Source organism: Pipra filicauda, unplaced genomic scaffold (genome assembly GCF_003945595.2).
Source record: "Pipra filicauda isolate LSUMZ 115617 unplaced genomic scaffold, ASM394559v2 scaffold127_size2900866_pilon, whole genome shotgun sequence".
Classification (NCBI taxonomy): domain Eukaryota; kingdom Metazoa; phylum Chordata; class Aves; order Passeriformes; family Pipridae; genus Pipra; species Pipra filicauda.
Genome location: NW_024103740.1, coordinates 1,175,207 through 1,192,117, shown reverse-complemented (window position 1 = coordinate 1,192,117; position 16,911 = coordinate 1,175,207). Strand labels below are relative to the sequence as shown.

Below are 16,911 nucleotides of genomic sequence, written 5' to 3'. Positions count from 1 at the left end.
CATTTAAATAGAGCACAATGCAGGTCACACCTTCGTCAAGATAAAACCGGTATAACTTTACCTCGTGTAGTCCATGATCGTGTTCAGACGATGTGCTATAGTTAATACAGTACATTCTTCAAATTGAGACTTTATCGTCGACTGTATAAGCTTATCTGTTTCAAGATCAACAGCAGCTGTGGCTTCATCCAGAACCAGGATTTTGGACTTCCTGAGCAGAGCTCGTGCCAGGCACACCAGCTGGCGCTGTCCCACACTACGCAGATGGGATGGGAGGGTGGGGAAAAAAGTCAGAACAAGCTGGCAGTGTTCATTTTGAAACCTAGCAATTCCTTGTTCTAAAGATAAGGTCAGTCTTACTACTTCCCTGCAGAATATCTAACAGCGTCTGAAACTGCAACACCCCTCAAATCAAGTCCTGGCAACGTAGTAAGAGAATGCATTACAAGTGGTTTCACCATAACTGCACTGGGCTGATTCAGCAAATCAGTGCACTGCTGAGGACTGGACTTTAAATGGTTTCTACAGACTGAACACATATATCCCTCTTAGGGTGCAAAAAGCAAGCAAACAACTTTCTTAGAAAAACTGCTGCTATTAAAATGCCTGGTCATGCACTAAGAATCCTCCAACTCCCTCCTCAAATTCTCCTGCGGGACTGGAGGGAGCCCCACACTGCATAGCTCTTGCTGGGTCTGACTATATCCTGTCCCAGGTGAGCTGAAAGGTTTCTGGAAATGGAAAGTCTAGTTGCAGATGGGAGGGCACACACACACACCCCTCTCAGTTCTCATTGGGTCTTCGGGCAATTTTCACAGTCACAGTTCTTTGACATACCTGAGGTTCTCACCACCCTCAGCACACTCATGATTCAGTTTATCAGGAAGGGATGACACAAAATTTTTCAGGTGAGCCAATTCCAAAGACCTCCAAATGTCTTCATCAGAGTGTTGGTCAAAAGGATCAAGATTCATACGCAGAGAGCCAGAGAACAATATTGGATCCTGGTCACAGACAGAGACAATTGACAGTGTACACAGAACATGGCAAGTGCTCCAAAAATATTTCTTAGATAATGGAAGGAAAACAACATGTACAGATGCAGCTGCAAGTAAGCTAATATACTGCATTTAGGAGTGGGGCCTCATTCTTTCCCAATAAGAACAAGTTATTCTCCCTCACTCTTATTCCTTATACCTCTTTGGGGTCTGATCTCTGCCCTCTGCAGACAGATTCTGGCAGTCTAGACTTTTACATTAGTCAGTAACTCATGAATTCAGAAAAAAACACAACCAACCAACCAAACAAAACCCCCACACAAAACAAAACCAAAAAACCCAACCAAACACCAAACAAACCCCAGCCAACTTTCTTTTTACTGGACTACTAAGTTAAAGAAGAGGCCATTCCCGCTCAATCTTCTGTCAGCAGGGACTACTAGGTCAGCTTTCCACTTCTTAGGGAATTACACCATCTGGAAATATTTCTAAATTCCTGAGTTGCAGTATCAATGAAATGAATGAGGGGTTTTTTTCTTGGATAGGAAGAAATACTACTTTGGAAATACTTAAATACTTTTGACCCAGTAGTGTCAGACTGATGCAGAGTGATCAAAAGGAGAAAGCAAAGTCCCCCTTGATTTCCAAAAGAAGTGGTGCAGAAAACCTTTTACAGTGAGCTCTCTTGTTTTTGCCAGCATGCTGCAATGGTAACTTATCACATTATAGAGTCTTTGAATCAGACAGGCAATAAAGGCTACACAGTAAGAACAAAAAGACTTGAGACTAAGTACAGTATATAAAGCCATATTTCCAAATGTTTTGGACTGTCAAACCCACAGTTGCTGGGCTAGACTGGGATGGTTATGGGCAGGTTTCTGTGGGTACTGCACACCATACACTGGTCCCATTTCCCTGAGGGACCCTGGTCAGCTGTTCAGCTGGGACCATCCTCCCCACTCACGCTGAGCTGTCATTTCAGTGATCTGTGTGGGGTGCTGACAAAGCCTCTGAGTCCAAAGCCCAAGGTTTTGTTTCCACACCAGAGATCAGCCACAAACAAGTTCCTATTTGTTACCCAGCACAGGTACACTGAAATCAGTCTAGGAAAAAAGCTTGGTTTCAAGTCAAGAGCAAGCTGAAAGGACTCCATTTCACAGCAGAGAACAGAGGAGGAATAACTGTTTTCTCCCCAGTACATCACAAACAGCCCTGTCACACAAGGAGTTCTGGTAGTGGCAGGATTTTGCACTTACCTGAGGGATGATGGTGATCTTGAACCGCAGGTCATGGAGCCCTATCTTTGCAATATTAATTCCATCAATAATAATTTCTCCTTCAGCTGCTTCATTAATCCGAAACAAACCTAAAGTGAGTGAGGATTTTCCAGCTCCCGTTCTTCCAACTATTCCAATCTGTTGGGAAGAAATACAGGAACAACTTATTCTGGGAAAATGTTACAGCCTTTCCAAGCCTTTCTACCCAAAACTGACCCATTTGCAGAAGGTTGTCATATTTGCTGGGCTATCCACACACCAAAACAGCATAACAGAGAATGATCAAAGGGGAAGAAAAATCACTGGATGTGAAAAAAACAACAACAAAAAGATGTCTCAAGGTTTGCAATCCAATCACAGAAGTTGAGTTTTTCTAGAATTGTAAAGCAAGTCAAGGTTTCCATAATCCTTTGTTTGGTTCATGCTTCATAGTTATAACTGTGGACTTGACATTTATCTTGTTGGAATTTATAGCAAAATCATACCAAAAGCACTCAGTTTCACACTGTATGTTTTTCTTCCCGGCTAGACTGAAGTCTTGAGCAATTCTTTTCTTTTTTAAAAATATAAAAGATTGCTACTTTGGTTGGATGATATACCTCTCACCATCTGCCCATTCTAACTACTCTTGAGGTACTATTCTGCCCATATTTCTAGGTAGAAAGTGTGCAGTGAGGAGAAAACAAATACCTAGCTGGCTGTCACAAATAAGGAAGCTAGATAGTAGATCTGCCTTGCAGCTACCTTTTCTGCTGCTGTGCAACATCACACTATTATCAGACATCACAGGAATCCACACCGGACTGGGGTGGGAAATTTGTGAGCACACAAGTGAGGAACCAGTAGGAGAAACACACAGATCACAGCATAAACCTCACCTCCCAGTGAAACCAGGCCAAATGATACTTGGCAGCCCCACATAAGTGTATCTTTATCCATGATACAGGACACACCTTGCAAAGGCTGAGAGCCCATGACAGCTGCAGTTACAGCAAGGTTGATTCTACAGCAGCTTTTCTAGTTCTTAAGGACCCCAGACACATTACAGAATTGGTTTAGCCCTTTGTTTGGCTCATGCATGCAGATTTATAAGCTGTAACACTCAGTCATTACCTTTTCGCCCCCATTTATGGTAACATTTACGTTTTTCAGAACCAAATCCAAGTCTTCGCGGTAACGTAAACCATAACCTCGAAACTCAATCTTCCCTTCCTCGGGCCAGGTACTCGCTGGGGCGGTTTGTTCGATACTCCACTCGGCCTGAAAGAACCACAGGAACACCTGATCAGCTCCTGCTTCAAACAAATGGGCTGAGAGGACTCAAAGAATGCAGTGAAGAAAAATCCTTCTCAGTGCGTAATTTGCAAAAGGAACTGTGATGGCGATGAGAAGACAGGGAAAGAGTTGCCTCAAGACAGATTAAATGGTCTGTGTAGGCAAGGGCTTGGCTACTGCAAAAGTCCCAGTTGCTGGATAAACTTTCCTGCTACAAATGGCAGAATCATGCAGGCAGCAGGCGTTGACACAGCCTGCCTGTACACCCCCACCACGGCAAGGAAACCACTGGGGAAGCCACATGTGCAGCCAGAAGCAGTTTAACTGAGACATAAGTACTAAATGATTAGTAAGCTGGCAAACAGCTGCTGCCTCAGCCTCCAACACAGGTAGGAAAGGAGAGAACACACCCCACTGCATTCACTGCCAGTGCCAAATAAAAAGGCTTTTAAATGTATAAACACTGGTCTGCTACCAGAACCTAAGAAAAAATTCTAGGAAGGGCCCTCGTAACATTTGGCTGCAAAAACAGTGACTCAAGTCAGGTTCAAGTGACAGGCATGGCAAAGAGAAGCCCCAGGGAACTCTGTTCTGTAAGGGGAACAACTGCAGATTAAATGAATAGTTCTGTTATCTGAATCAAAACAAAAAAATTAAAACCTCTTTACTCCCCATACTGAGAGCAAAAAGAGAAACACAAATGAAAAAAATAATAGTTAGAGACTTAGGAAACCAAAATGTTTGTTCAGCCCCACTGCTTAGTCCTAGGCCAGAACAGCACATTTCCTAAATAGCATTGTGTAAATATCAGTGGATATACATCAGAAGCATCCACAGGAACTGCCTGCTGAGATCCAGCCTGTCCCAAGCAGGGGACAGCACTGACAGCACTGAGCTCTGAGCAGCTCAGAGCACAGGCCCAACCTCCAACCCATTCAGCCAGACAGCAGGTGAGACCTCAGAACAGGGCATTGACTTCTACAGGTGTGGCAGACAACTCATTGTACCTCCTTCTCCATTTCAGTATATTCTTTGACTCTTTCAACAGCAACAATGTTGGTTTCCACCTCAGATGACATGCGAACCAGCCAGTTCAAATATGCTGTAATCTGCAAGAAGGAAAGAAGTCTAGAGGCAGTTTACACTAAATATGTTACCTGCAATAAATAAAAGACATGGAACAACCAAAGCACTGCAAGTTCATGGAATCATAAACACAGACAAGATCTTGGTTAATCACTGCTGGAAAGGAGAAGAGTCGAGATGCTGCATCCCCTCACACAGGGAAGGCACAGAAGGAACTTTCCAGCACCTTCTCAGATACTATTTGTAGTTATTATTCTCTTTCTATGTTCCTTATATTAATTTTCCATCCAAAGCCATATCAAGGTTCTGGCTTTCTGATGCAGTCTTACAAATCAGAGGTGGTTTTTTTTTTTCCAAGAAAGGTAAAACTACCTGCAGTGAGTAGGATACCGAGAGGCCAACCAGTCCTGCGCTGAGTTTGTTGCGTGCAATCACTGCAAACAATGCTGCAAAGAGGACAATAAAGTTCCCCACGTACTCCAGACGGACAGCCAGCCACCTGCCAGGCAGAAAAACAGAATGCATCTTTCCAGGAGTTCACCCACAGAAAATTAAGGATGTGCAACCGATGTTCTGTCACACATGTTTTTTAGAAGACCATTAACATGGCATGTGTGTCCTGCTAGTGACACAGGAACTGCCAGATATCCGAGGTTCTGCTTCAGCAGCATCTGAACCTAGCTGCATCCAAAATTAATAAATCTTTCAGGTGCATGAATTCCAGTCTCAACCACAACTGATTTCCAAACTAACATTGGGATCAATTAATCAAAACTTTTAAAAGAATATAAGCCAGAAGTAAGGCAGAAACTCTCAGAAAGAAGAGAGATTCAGAATTAGTAATCTCCACTTTATCACAGAAGTTGAAGCAAAACACCTGCGAAACCAATATACCCCCACAGGCTTCCCTACCCTGGACAAGTATGCCAAGAGCTGTGATTGCTCAGGAGCACAGCCAGCAGAACCATGTCCTTCCCAGATAACCACCCTTCAATATTTCAGCCCCACTGTTACCTGTTTGCAACAATGCTTGGATAATAAGCTTTCTGATTTTCATCCACTTTCATGTCGTTCTGCTTTATGAAACGTTTCTGCTCCTCAAAGGCTCGAATGATACTGACTCCCAGCAGGGTCTCATTGAAGTGAGAATATACGGGAGAACGACTGACAGACTCGAGGCGTTTGAGCTGCCGAGACGTGGCCACATAAAATCTCTGCAATTCAGAGTATGAGAATTATGGTTACATCAGACTGCGTCTGAAAAGACAAGGGGAATCATAAGACAGTTCCCTGCCATCTGGGCTGTTACTAACAGAGATTCAACTCACATGTGGAAATACACATCTTCTCTAACACTTTTAGGCCCAAAAACACCATTACATACACAGTGCTGTCTTTAAACAACCCCCAGTCAAACCACCTCATGCAATAGCCATTTTCTGCTCTTTCTCTTCTCAGCAAGTTTAGTTCAACAGTATAAAACACATACATCACCACAGTGACTCAAACTCAGCATATTACAATCCATCCTAGAGCAGAGTAAGAACTCTCTTAAATAACCAAGACGAGTGACTGCTGGTCTTAGTTCCCCCAAGTAACACCCCTTACCTGCACAAACAAGTAGGCAAGTCCCAGAGGTGGAATAATGACAGCAGCTATAGGTGTGGCCAGCAGAATGATGATACAAGCCCCAATCACATTAAACATTGAGCCCATGAACATTTTGATGATTGGTGGAATGGTGGAGTCAATGGTATCTATCTCCTTAGAAAAACGGTTCACTAGATTTCCACTTGGTGTACGTTCAAAGAAACTCATTGGAGACCTGAGGACATTGTGCAGCAGGTTATGGTGTAGGTGTCGTGATGCAAATATTCCCCCTATTGACACGACCATTGAGTAGCCAAACACAGCAATACCTAGAAAAGAAGACTTACTTTTAACTGCTGCCACCTCTCACACAAAACATTTCCTAATTTTGTCATCATTTACCATTAGCATGTCTCTAGTACAACTAATCAGCCAGGGAACTAGGGTTCACTACAGGAAAACCTAGCAAATATGTCAAGTAGTTTAAAAATAAAAAAATAAAAATTAAAAAAAAAAAAAAATCAGTGAAAACATCACATTCCTGTCCTAGAAGAAGTTGCTTCTCCATTACAAAAATTTGTGTCATATTTGAACGCTTTGCTCTGAATCAGCAAATGTTAAAGTAGGTAAGACCAAACAAACCTTGAGAAATTCCCAGTGCTCCATATACTCCCAGTCTGACATCTGTGTACTGCTGTGTCCCATTGATAACAGGATCATCTGTCCATAAACTTAGCCAGTAGTTGGAAGCCAAGGAGGCTATATGATTACACAGGAAGAGGAAAATGCTCAAGAAAGACATAAAGAGTCCAATTGCTTTCATGTAGTCCCAGTACACCGATGCCTTTACCTGAAGACAGAAGGGAAAAAAAGAAATACTCATTTTGCAGATGAAGTTTCAAACGCAGCAACTTCCCCTTCTCTAATGCCTATTTAAAGTCAGTATGCCTGCATCAGGCCATGAAAACACAGAGTTGCACTCTGTAGAGCCACTGCTTGGGAACACATGCTGCAAAGCACTCATGGAGACACGCCAAATCCAACATCCCCTCAGGGCAGGCACACATCATCTTTCGTTGTCATCCAAGGGAAGGGAGGAGTAGGGAGAGAGCTGCCTGAAGTAACACAGAGCATCAGTAGCACAGCCAAAAACTTTACTGAGGAGTTCCAGTTTTTGGCTCTCTGTACCACAAGATTATAAAGCCTTTAAACCAACCCTTGCTCCACATGGCTTGTATCCTATGATCTATGTTTAACCAACAACAAGCAATACCAGCTTGCACTCAAGCAACATTGCTAGGAGGGGTAACTGCCATTTTCCCAGGAAGCTCAGTCTCAGGTTTCTTAAAAAGCCCTGGGTATCCTGGGATTAGATACTTGTGTCTACAGTGGAAACTTGGCTTAAATTCATCTGAGTCGATTCCAGCTCCCTATACTGAAGGGCAGATTTCATTAGGTCACCTAATTTGTCACAACCTCTCTCCAAGAAACAGCTGCAAGGTTTTCGTTTCTTCTTTTAAACTTTGATGTGGTCAGGCCCATCATCTTACACAAAAGGTTTGGTGTCGACATTCTTTCTGCAGGCAAGCACGGGGCTCAGGTTTGGGAGCAGAGGGCACAGCAACACTTCCATGAAGTATTACACAACAAGCAGCAAGTTCAAGAATTCCCTCAGCCCTTTCTCACGCCAGTTACGTGGCCTTCAGAAGCTATTTTCTTCTAAAAGGGATTTTTCCAAAACTGAAAGAGGGCCCAGGACGTGGGGACTGGAGACCTTACCCTCCCGGTCTTCGCTGTGTCGGCCTCCATCAGTTTCCAGGAATTCTTTTCGGCAAGTGGCTTCTGCAGCTCTGCTGTGCTGCTCTGCTGCTGGGACTTCCCAGTGTCTCTGCTGTATGTTGAAGAGTTACTGAGTTGCCTGTTAGCAGACATTTTATTTTTCAGTTTTAGCTTGACATAGGACAGGTGTTTACTTCATAAGTAGGCTTTGACAGTCCACAGCTCCAAGTCAGTGGTTTACATTCCCATGGAGATCTCCTCACCAGCCATCATGGGGCCATGAGTACTTCCCTCCTCCCCTCAAAGTGCACCTCCCTGATGGCATTCAGTCCCCAAGTGCCCCGTGTTCAGACACAAGTAACACTACGAGCCAGATAAAGAAGTGTTGGTTACACAATCAAACTCCAGAAAGAAAAATGCTTTGTGACCAACACCACCAGGCTTCACAAACCCTGTCATCATATACATTGCAGTTGCTGGAGTGCAATAAAATGTTCCCCCACTCACATCAAAACTGGCAATTTTACTCCCAGGCACTCATTAACTTCCAGAAATACACTGTCTCCAGAGCACCGTAAGAATAAGGCAAAGCCTATGACATGATTTTGGAAAGGTATAATCAGAGGAATTGCAAGCATAGCAGCAGCTGTATTAGGTCAGACTAAAGGTCCACTTAGCACTTCATCCCATCTGACAGCACTCAAATGCAGAAGCTTTGGGAACATGTACAAAGCTGGACTAGCCAATAAAATACTCTCCCTTTTATGCAAGCCAAACCCACGGTATATTTTGCAACATAAGTTTCTTTCTCAGGCTGCTGGATCCAGCATGATATATTTTCCTCTAACAAATACCATAAAAATAAATTACTCTTTATCCACATCTGAGTAACAGCATTGAAAAAAAGGGGGAGAAGGGAAAAAGAAAAATAAAAAGGAGAATACACACCTATGCATTAACTTTCCAGGGGCTTCATTCACAAGGACTCCATTTTCTACAGGCTTTCCTTCTTTTGTAGATGGACTATTTGTATCTGAGGGGATGAAAAAGTAAACATGAAAATGGTATGGCAAAGAGACACAGGGGTTTCATTTCCAGCCCAAACGACTGATGCAGTCCTGATGTGCAAACAAAGCAGGGAACACAGGTATTTACAGATACTAGCAGAAAATTGACTAGGTGAATGAATAAGTTTAGTTCCACCCCCAACAGGATTCATTGCCAAGACAGGGAACATTTTTTTTTTCTACTAAATGTAGGTCAGTAATAATAATGTAATATAATTATGAGGACATACTTTATGTTAAAGCATGCAATACCAAGTCACATGTGACTCACTCTATGGAAAAAAACCCAACACTCCAGCCACTCCTTTACAAAGCACATCTTTTACACAGTTAATTATAAATTATTTTCAATTTAAACTGCAATGAGAAGACATTCTAGTAAATGATGGAGCGAAGCTGTAAGAACAGCAGGCATGTGCAAAGTTAAGCAGGAAGAAATGTGCAAAAGTCTGGTGTTTTAGGCAACTATAGGAATCAGATTAATTTAAGCAAGAGATCTTTCCATGAATTGTTATCCCACAACATCCCCCTTGTACCAAGATGCAGCACACACAAAACAATTGCCAAAAAAACTTCAGAAAACCTGTCAGCTTGAAAGATTAACCTTTTTGAGCCATTTAAATCAGTGTTATACAGTGCCACAAGTAAAACTTCTCAGTTCAGGTTATGTCATAATTTTCCTTATAAAAACCAAACAACTGACTCCTAAAAAATTACCTGTCAAGTAAACAGAACTTTATTTTCATGTATGAAAGTTAATTTGGAATTTGTAACACAGAATTTTGCATTTTATACTGTTTATGCGAACAAAGACACCCAACTGCATCTATTCAAAAGATATTTAGGAAGAATTGTGGAGATCTATAGTCTGAAATTTTCATGTTCTTACAGTAAAGTAAAATATATCCATAAAATAGTACATGTGGACTGCTTGAACATAGAGCTGTTCCCTCCTGTCTGCAAACTGAACATTTGTTCATTACCCTAAAAACCCAAAGCTAAATTGTTCAGCATGATCTTAAGCATAAAAACAGCAGAAGGTGTGAAAAAGTGAAAAGTTCAATTATTTAGTTTTTTCTTATATGAGCAAACCAAGATGGGACTGGTTATTTTAAGCACTTGACAGCATTTGTTTTGAAAAGTTCCCATATGAAAACCAGCAAGCATTCCAGCATCATACTGCTTTAGAACATCACTGAAATTCCAAACCCACATGAAGAAAACAAAACCACAAATAAACCTCCCTCCCCTAACAGCTCTTACATTTGATTTTATGTTGTAGGCTACAAAGATTTCTTGCCTATACTGCATTTAGCTCTTGAGAACAAAAAATGCTTAAGACTGCCATAGTAAATCTGGCATATGCACTTGGGGTATAAGCCCACTAATGAGGGCTCTGTTGAAAAAGGTGTCCAGAATTTATATAAGGGAACAGCTGTGAAGTACTGAATACACATGTGAGAACAAAAGGGACCCTCAGGACTCAATCTTGAATGATGTCTCCCCGGGTACACTCACTACACTCCCGGGTCCAGGGTGTACTCTTAAAGTTTATTTAAAGCTTCCTCATGGAAGCGTTTGAGATAAAGAACTGCTGCTTGAGTTACCTACAAGCTGCCACACCAACTGCTTAGCTCACACAAACCATGCAAACCATGCATATAACTTCTATTGTGCAGATAAAATTCTTCTAATAATGACTCAATCTCTTGTAAATAAACTGCAGCTACTCATATTACTCCAGCGTAAGCACTGATATAAAGCCACATGGCAAAAGAGCAGTTACCTGTTTCCAGAGGCTGCATCGTTCCTTCTAATGAAGGATCTGACTCTAAAAGCACACATAATTAACTTCTCCAGAACACACTCAACCATTTTCAATCTTTACAACAACGCATTCAAGAATAACTTAAACCACAAAACCATAAATGCCAAGGGCAGAATCAGATTTGCTGAAATGGACCTATTTTTAATCCCAAGCCTCGTGCATAGTTTTCCCACACACAAAAGAAACCCCATGAAGCTGAGGATGGGAAAGGCAGCAGTACAGCACACAGAAAGAGGTAACCCTCAGGAATCCCAACGGGAGAGAAAGGCTGGGAGGCAACAGAGAGTAGAATCACAGCCAAACCTCAGAGACTGGGTAGGAGGAGAGGCTCTCCCACCCCTGCAGGAGCAGACATATTCCAGTCAGAAAGCCCCAATCCAGTGTTTTCAGGCTGCCAACACATAGCTTCAGGCACAAGGGAGCCTCCCTTTTAAAGTGGGTGTGCAGATACCCTCCAGCTATCTCAGACTAACTCCAAGATCCTGTGATTCTGAATAACAGTGACCTTTTACATATTTGATAAATATTAGTATTATCCCCGTGAATCAGACAAATAATGCTCCTATTTTTCACTTTTTACCATTGGCAGAAGATCACTCTACCAAAACTGATAAACAACCTTGCTGCAAATAGGCCAAGCCTGTGATACAGCAAAATCCTCTCAGATCACCAGAGTCATAATGAAGTTAGAAGTGCCCTTTATGAGACAACTGCAGAGAAGCATGGCAAAAGATAAAGCACCGGCTCATTCTCCAAAAGAACATTCAGTATTTAAATGGAAAAATAAAGTAACTTAGTTTAGTGTAAAGGACTTCAAAATCTATTTTCCACACTTGGGAAAGGGAGGAGACAAAGACTAGGAGAACAAAATGAGGCAAAACTTTGTATAAGTCAACTTGTTAACTGCCTAGGGAAGTGCAGAGAGCTAATTTGTCTCTGAAAATTGCACACACCAAAGAAGCCACAAGTCTGACTGTCCCCAAAGTAGCTATAGAAGCACCTACAGAAAATACACACAAGTTAACCTGATTATGCTTCCACAGAGTCTCTTCCCACAGTGGTTTTCACAGTGGGAGACCCCACCTGCTCAGTACTTGCTGCGAACAACGTCCACCCAAACCAGCATCCCAGTCTGCAGAGTGACAACTGACACTACCAGGAGACCCTTCCAAGAGGAATGCCATCCCACAGCAGGGCACGCTGAGCTTCAGACTCAAGATGACAGACCATCCCCAAATCCAACTCCCCACGACAGGGAGTCAGAAGAAGATGCCACCTTGCACGTCCAGGAAACAAACCCTGTCCATTCACAGGGCAGTCTGGTGCCAGTCTGGATAGGAGAGGACAAGACAGACCATCACAGCCTCCCCAAAAGGAACTCTGAGATGAGTATCAAGTGCAGCCCCTTGCCAAAGGCAGCCATTCAACACATCTTTAACATTTTACAGCTGCATCAGTGCAGCAAAATGCAGCATTTCAGTTTTGTCTGTGACGGGCACACGAGGAATACACCATAAACTGCCTGTGTGTTCCCCCTAGGGAATGGGAGGGAATCAATGGTTTTTCAAATGGAAGATGAAGCAAAAAGCAGGCTCAGTCCCTTCCTTGCTCTGGAGAGCCTGCTCTTCAGCACTAGGCTGCAGACATTTGCTACCAAACAGGCCTCAAGCAATGTCAACAACTTAACCCCAGCCAGCACAGTGCACACACCCCTCAGACTTCTCAGCATAAGCATATGGAGGAGCATCAGGAAATCACCATAGGCAAGCCACTGAAGAGAACAGGCTAGAGGCAAAAGCCTGAGTTCCCTTATTAAAATCCAATACTGCAACTGTCTGCAGATTAAAAAAAAAATCTGAAGTATATTCCTCTATCAGTGCAGCTGTTTTGTGAAGCAGAAGCAGGAGTCAAGGACATCAGCTAGAAAATTGAGCTGCTGCTTCCTCCTCCCTGTCCCCAAAGGAATAATGTGCATAAAGAAGACACATCCTAACGGAGACAGGAAGGGTGTATAAATCCCAGCTGGCCTTTATGCAGTCTCACAAACATCTGGTTTTTTTCACTAAGAGGGATTTTATTACAGATCTGTTACACATTTTGCTAAATTTTAAGAAAGAATGCGTGTTTAATCTCACAACCTTGAATGCCCTTAAAGACATAAGCACCTCTACCTATAGGTAATCACAAGGTAATTTAACTTCCCTTCCACTACTACTATTTTTCCTCTAACATGACAGACATCAACTTATCCCAAGATAAGCTTACCACTGTTCTCCATGCTTTGTTCAGCATTAGCATATGTACGAAGAAACTCAGCAAAAGCCCCATCTTGCTCCAGCAGCTCCTGGTAGGAGCCCATCTCAGAGATTTCTCCATCAGTCATTACCAGAATTGTATCCATTTGAGGCAGATAGTTGATTGCATGGGTAACCAAAAGCCGAGTCTAAATAGCAAAAGAAAAAAAAAGATTTTCAAACATCTCAAATTAGTAAATACCATGGTTGAACTACTGCTCTTACTGCTTGAATTACGTTTATAAATACAGTAATAACAAGGGATAGGCATGTGGCATTTTTAAGAAAAAATTATTCCATTGAATAATTTTGAATTACAGAAACCAGAGCACCTTTCATTATAAAAATCTCAGTGTTTTATAGAAGCTCTCTAAAAATCATAGAAGCATCCTTTCATTTTTCAGATGTTAAAAACAAAAGCCTGAATATGCAACTTAACAAACTCAGCCAAGAAAAAGAAAAAGCATTCTCTAGAGACCAGTATTCATTATGACATACTTTATTTTTCAGGATTCCTTTCGGTCCAATAACTTTTTCAAAAATATGTTTCCCAACATGAGCATCAACAGCTGATAAAGGATCATCAAGTAAATAGACATCTGCATTACAGTAAACTGCCCGAGCAAGACTGACTCGCTGTTTCTGTCCTCCAGACAAATTCACACCCTGGGGAAACAAGAAAATAGGATCCTTTATTTAGAGCTGAAAAGAGATGTCTTGCTACAGCTTATGAAAGACACAAGTCATAGGTGGTTTATTCAAATCAGAAGAATTTCAGCACTGTATGAAACAGATCTCCACAAATAATTTCCCTACCACAACAGCATAAGCAATCAGTCAAAATCCTCCTGGAAGGAAGCACATATATTATGTTGTCACTGTCAGGGAAGGGTTAGCCAAAAAAGTGTTGCTAGTCTTGTAAAGCAATTAACCCTGACCAACCTACCTATCTTTGTACATTGAGGAGCTACCTTTCTTCTCAGCTGTATTTCTGCAGTGCTGCCTATGATTTAATGAACAAACTCTGTCCACACTCTGCAACCTGGCCGGCCTGCTGACCAGTGAGGAAGATAAAGCTGCCCTCTTTGGTGAATCTGGGGCTGTCAGTTATTTATATAGCTGAGAGCTATATCCACCTCTAACTAGTCAGCAGGCAAAATACATATCCCAGTCTTCAGGAGAGCCCCAGCTGAGCAGAATGTCCAGCAGCCATATACACATGCTCTGTCATGTTCACGGGAAGGGGACACCCGGTCCTGCTTCCATAGCACAGCACTACAACTTTACAAATCCCACACCACACATACTTTTGCAACCAAGGGCCAGTTTTGGGGTGGTGGTTGTTTTTGTGGTTTGTGTTTTGGATTTTTTGGGAGGGGCTGGTGTTGGAGGGAATGATTGCTTGTTCTTAAGGAAGCTCAAGTGTTCAGAAGATTCTTCTCCTGCTGTTTTCATACATTTTTCTGCTCTATGACCATGGCAACTTAGAGATGACTAAAAACTGTCATTGCAAGATGCTTTTGCATTTGTAATTGAGGACTGGTTTCCTCCCATTTGAGGCTTAAAGATGAGGAAAATACACTGTACCAATCTGCCTCTTATTCCAGAGGATTTCTACTCTGAATGTTTTAAATTCAATACGACTTAGAGATAAAGCAGAATGAAAGTCCCACAGCCTTAACTACAAGCAGTAGCACTGTTATGGTAGTGTGGGTATTCAAATACCTTTTCTCCTATTTCTGTTTTGTCTCCTGAAGGAAGAATCTCTATATCAGGCAGCAGAGCACAGACCTCAATCACACGCTTGTACCGGCTCTCATTCATCTCCCTTCCAAAGACAATGTTATCTTCCAGAGTTGCATTTTGGACCCAGGCTTGCTGAGGAACATAGGCTACAGAGCCCTGCAAGAAAAATAAAGTTCCTTATTTAGTACTTTAGACTAAGAGTCTGCACACAGAGTCAAAGCACAGCAGGGCTTTGTGAGGCAGGTAGTGCTAATCACCTCACAAATTGCCTACGGTCATTTCAAAACTGTACAAAGTAGTTCTTGGGCTACCACCTCCTCCAAAATGTTAGTTTTATAATCCTCTCTGTAAGTGACAGTAACAAAGTGCATTGGTAGAAAATAAAGGACTTCAAACAAAATAGGATTAACGTAAACCTGGAGGAAACATTTGTTTAGATAATGTTTGTACAAATTACTGAATGTCAAAATTCATTAGTTCTTTCATATAGTTATAAATTACATTCTTCATAAAACAATTTAATCTGGAATGCAAGTGTTTAACAAATGCACCCTGCCAAGAGATTTCTGCAGAAAGCACAGGAAGTTGTTTTCATATAAAAGTCACTTCAAAGAAAGAGATTGAGATAATGCAAAGTATTTTGCTTTGAGGATCATTTCTGCCTTCTCTTTCTCCACTATAGTTAGTGATTCAAATCTCACCTACCTTGTTTTTCCCCAGCAATTTTGGAGGTTACCAAACCTACAGTTTGCAATATATTTGTATGGAAAGGAAATTATTTTAAGAGCAAAACATTACAGCAGCAGCAAAATACAAACCAAGGACTTTTCACTTATTTATTTATCTAACTTCCAGGTCATTTTTCCTCTGTGAGCTCTGTGCAACTCTGACGTCTAGGAAAGTGCAAACTGCAACAGCAGCTTTTCCCATGTTTGGGTATCTGGGTGATTCCTCTCTCCTTGTAATTCTCTGATGTCTAAGAAGGTATGACCCAATGCCGCTGTTCCTCAGGCTGGAGTAAAATAGGGTTTCCTCAACTCATACCCAGCTGGCAACAAGACTCACCAGAATACTTATCTTAGAAACCTTCATCGTTCTATTTGGCTAAATCTGAAACCAACAGATTTGGTTTTGGGTCCAGGCTTAACAGGCAATTATACAAAGTGCAGGCTAAGGCACATACATGGTTTGCCAGGAAATCAGGCTAAAAAGTGCATTCATTGGAAAGGCTGTCTCTTTTCCCCTTCACACCTCTCAGAAATCTAGACAGAATCCCTCTGGCAACACCCACAAATAGCTGAAGGATTCTTCAGACATATCACACCTTGACAACCACGTAGCCTTCCTTCTTGTCCATCTCCCCCAGTAACGCAGACAGCAGTGAAGACTTTCCACAGCCAACCTGACCAACAACAGCCACCAAGGAGCCTTCAGGAACAGTGAAATTAATGCTGAAATAAAGTGCACATAATTCAGCCTCGCTTGCTGGCACATCCCAGTAGTTAAACAGTCAATTGAATTGCCCATATAAAACCAGATGCAATGTGAACACTCACTGCAAATACTGACACAGAACCAAACTGTAACTGTTTGAAAATGCAAACCTCTTATTCAGAAAGCACCCAGCTCTTCTTATACTTAGAACATAGTATTAAAATATGTAATTAATAAAAAGAGGGGGAAAAAAGTAAGAAAAAAAGCACTGAGAGCTGACCTTGCCAATATTTCTCTCAAATGCTCTGTGAACACAAATGTAAATACAAATGGATGCTTCCCAAGGAATATGCTATTTAAGTCCCAAGAAAGAGCAGCCAAAGTTAAGGAAGGGAACAGGGCACATGGAACACAGGGCTTGTAGCTGCATCAGCCCAGTTACTTTGTTAGTCATACCATGTGCAAGGTTCACCACTGGTTTTCTGCAGCATGGGAATTAAGAATGGCTACAGTTCAGCGAGAATCAGATTGTGAAAG

At 41.9% G+C, this 16,911-nt stretch overlaps 1 protein-coding gene across 4 annotated transcripts in view; it reads right to left on the bottom strand.

Annotated features, from left to right (window-relative positions):
• The window catches only part of ABCC1 (ATP binding cassette subfamily C member 1), a 50,090-nt gene that overhangs the window by 3,350 nt on the left and 29,829 nt on the right, over positions 1-16,911 (bottom strand). For 2 of the 4 annotated variants that reach the window (XM_027743996.2, XM_027743999.2), the window contains 15 exons: positions 16,265-16,391; positions 14,920-15,096; positions 13,693-13,860; positions 13,166-13,343; positions 8,954-9,038; positions 8,006-8,144; positions 6,869-7,076; positions 6,245-6,555; positions 5,651-5,850; positions 5,009-5,135; positions 4,558-4,659; positions 3,389-3,535; positions 2,255-2,413; positions 838-1,004; positions 62-256 (listed from right to left, as the gene is read on the bottom strand). In XM_027743996.2, coding sequence (XP_027599797.1) covers positions 62-256; positions 838-1,004; positions 2,255-2,413; positions 3,389-3,535; positions 4,558-4,659; positions 5,009-5,135; positions 5,651-5,850; positions 6,245-6,555; positions 6,869-7,076; positions 8,006-8,144; positions 8,954-9,038; positions 13,166-13,343; positions 13,693-13,860; positions 14,920-15,096; positions 16,265-16,391 — 2,490 coding nt within the window. The remainder of the gene's footprint in view (positions 1-61; positions 257-837; positions 1,005-2,254; positions 2,414-3,388; positions 3,536-4,557; positions 4,660-5,008; positions 5,136-5,650; positions 5,851-6,244; positions 6,556-6,868; positions 7,077-8,005; positions 8,145-8,953; positions 9,039-13,165; positions 13,344-13,692; positions 13,861-14,919; positions 15,097-16,264; positions 16,392-16,911) is intronic. The other 2 variants (XM_027743998.2, XM_039390193.1) reach the window with 1 other exon arrangement.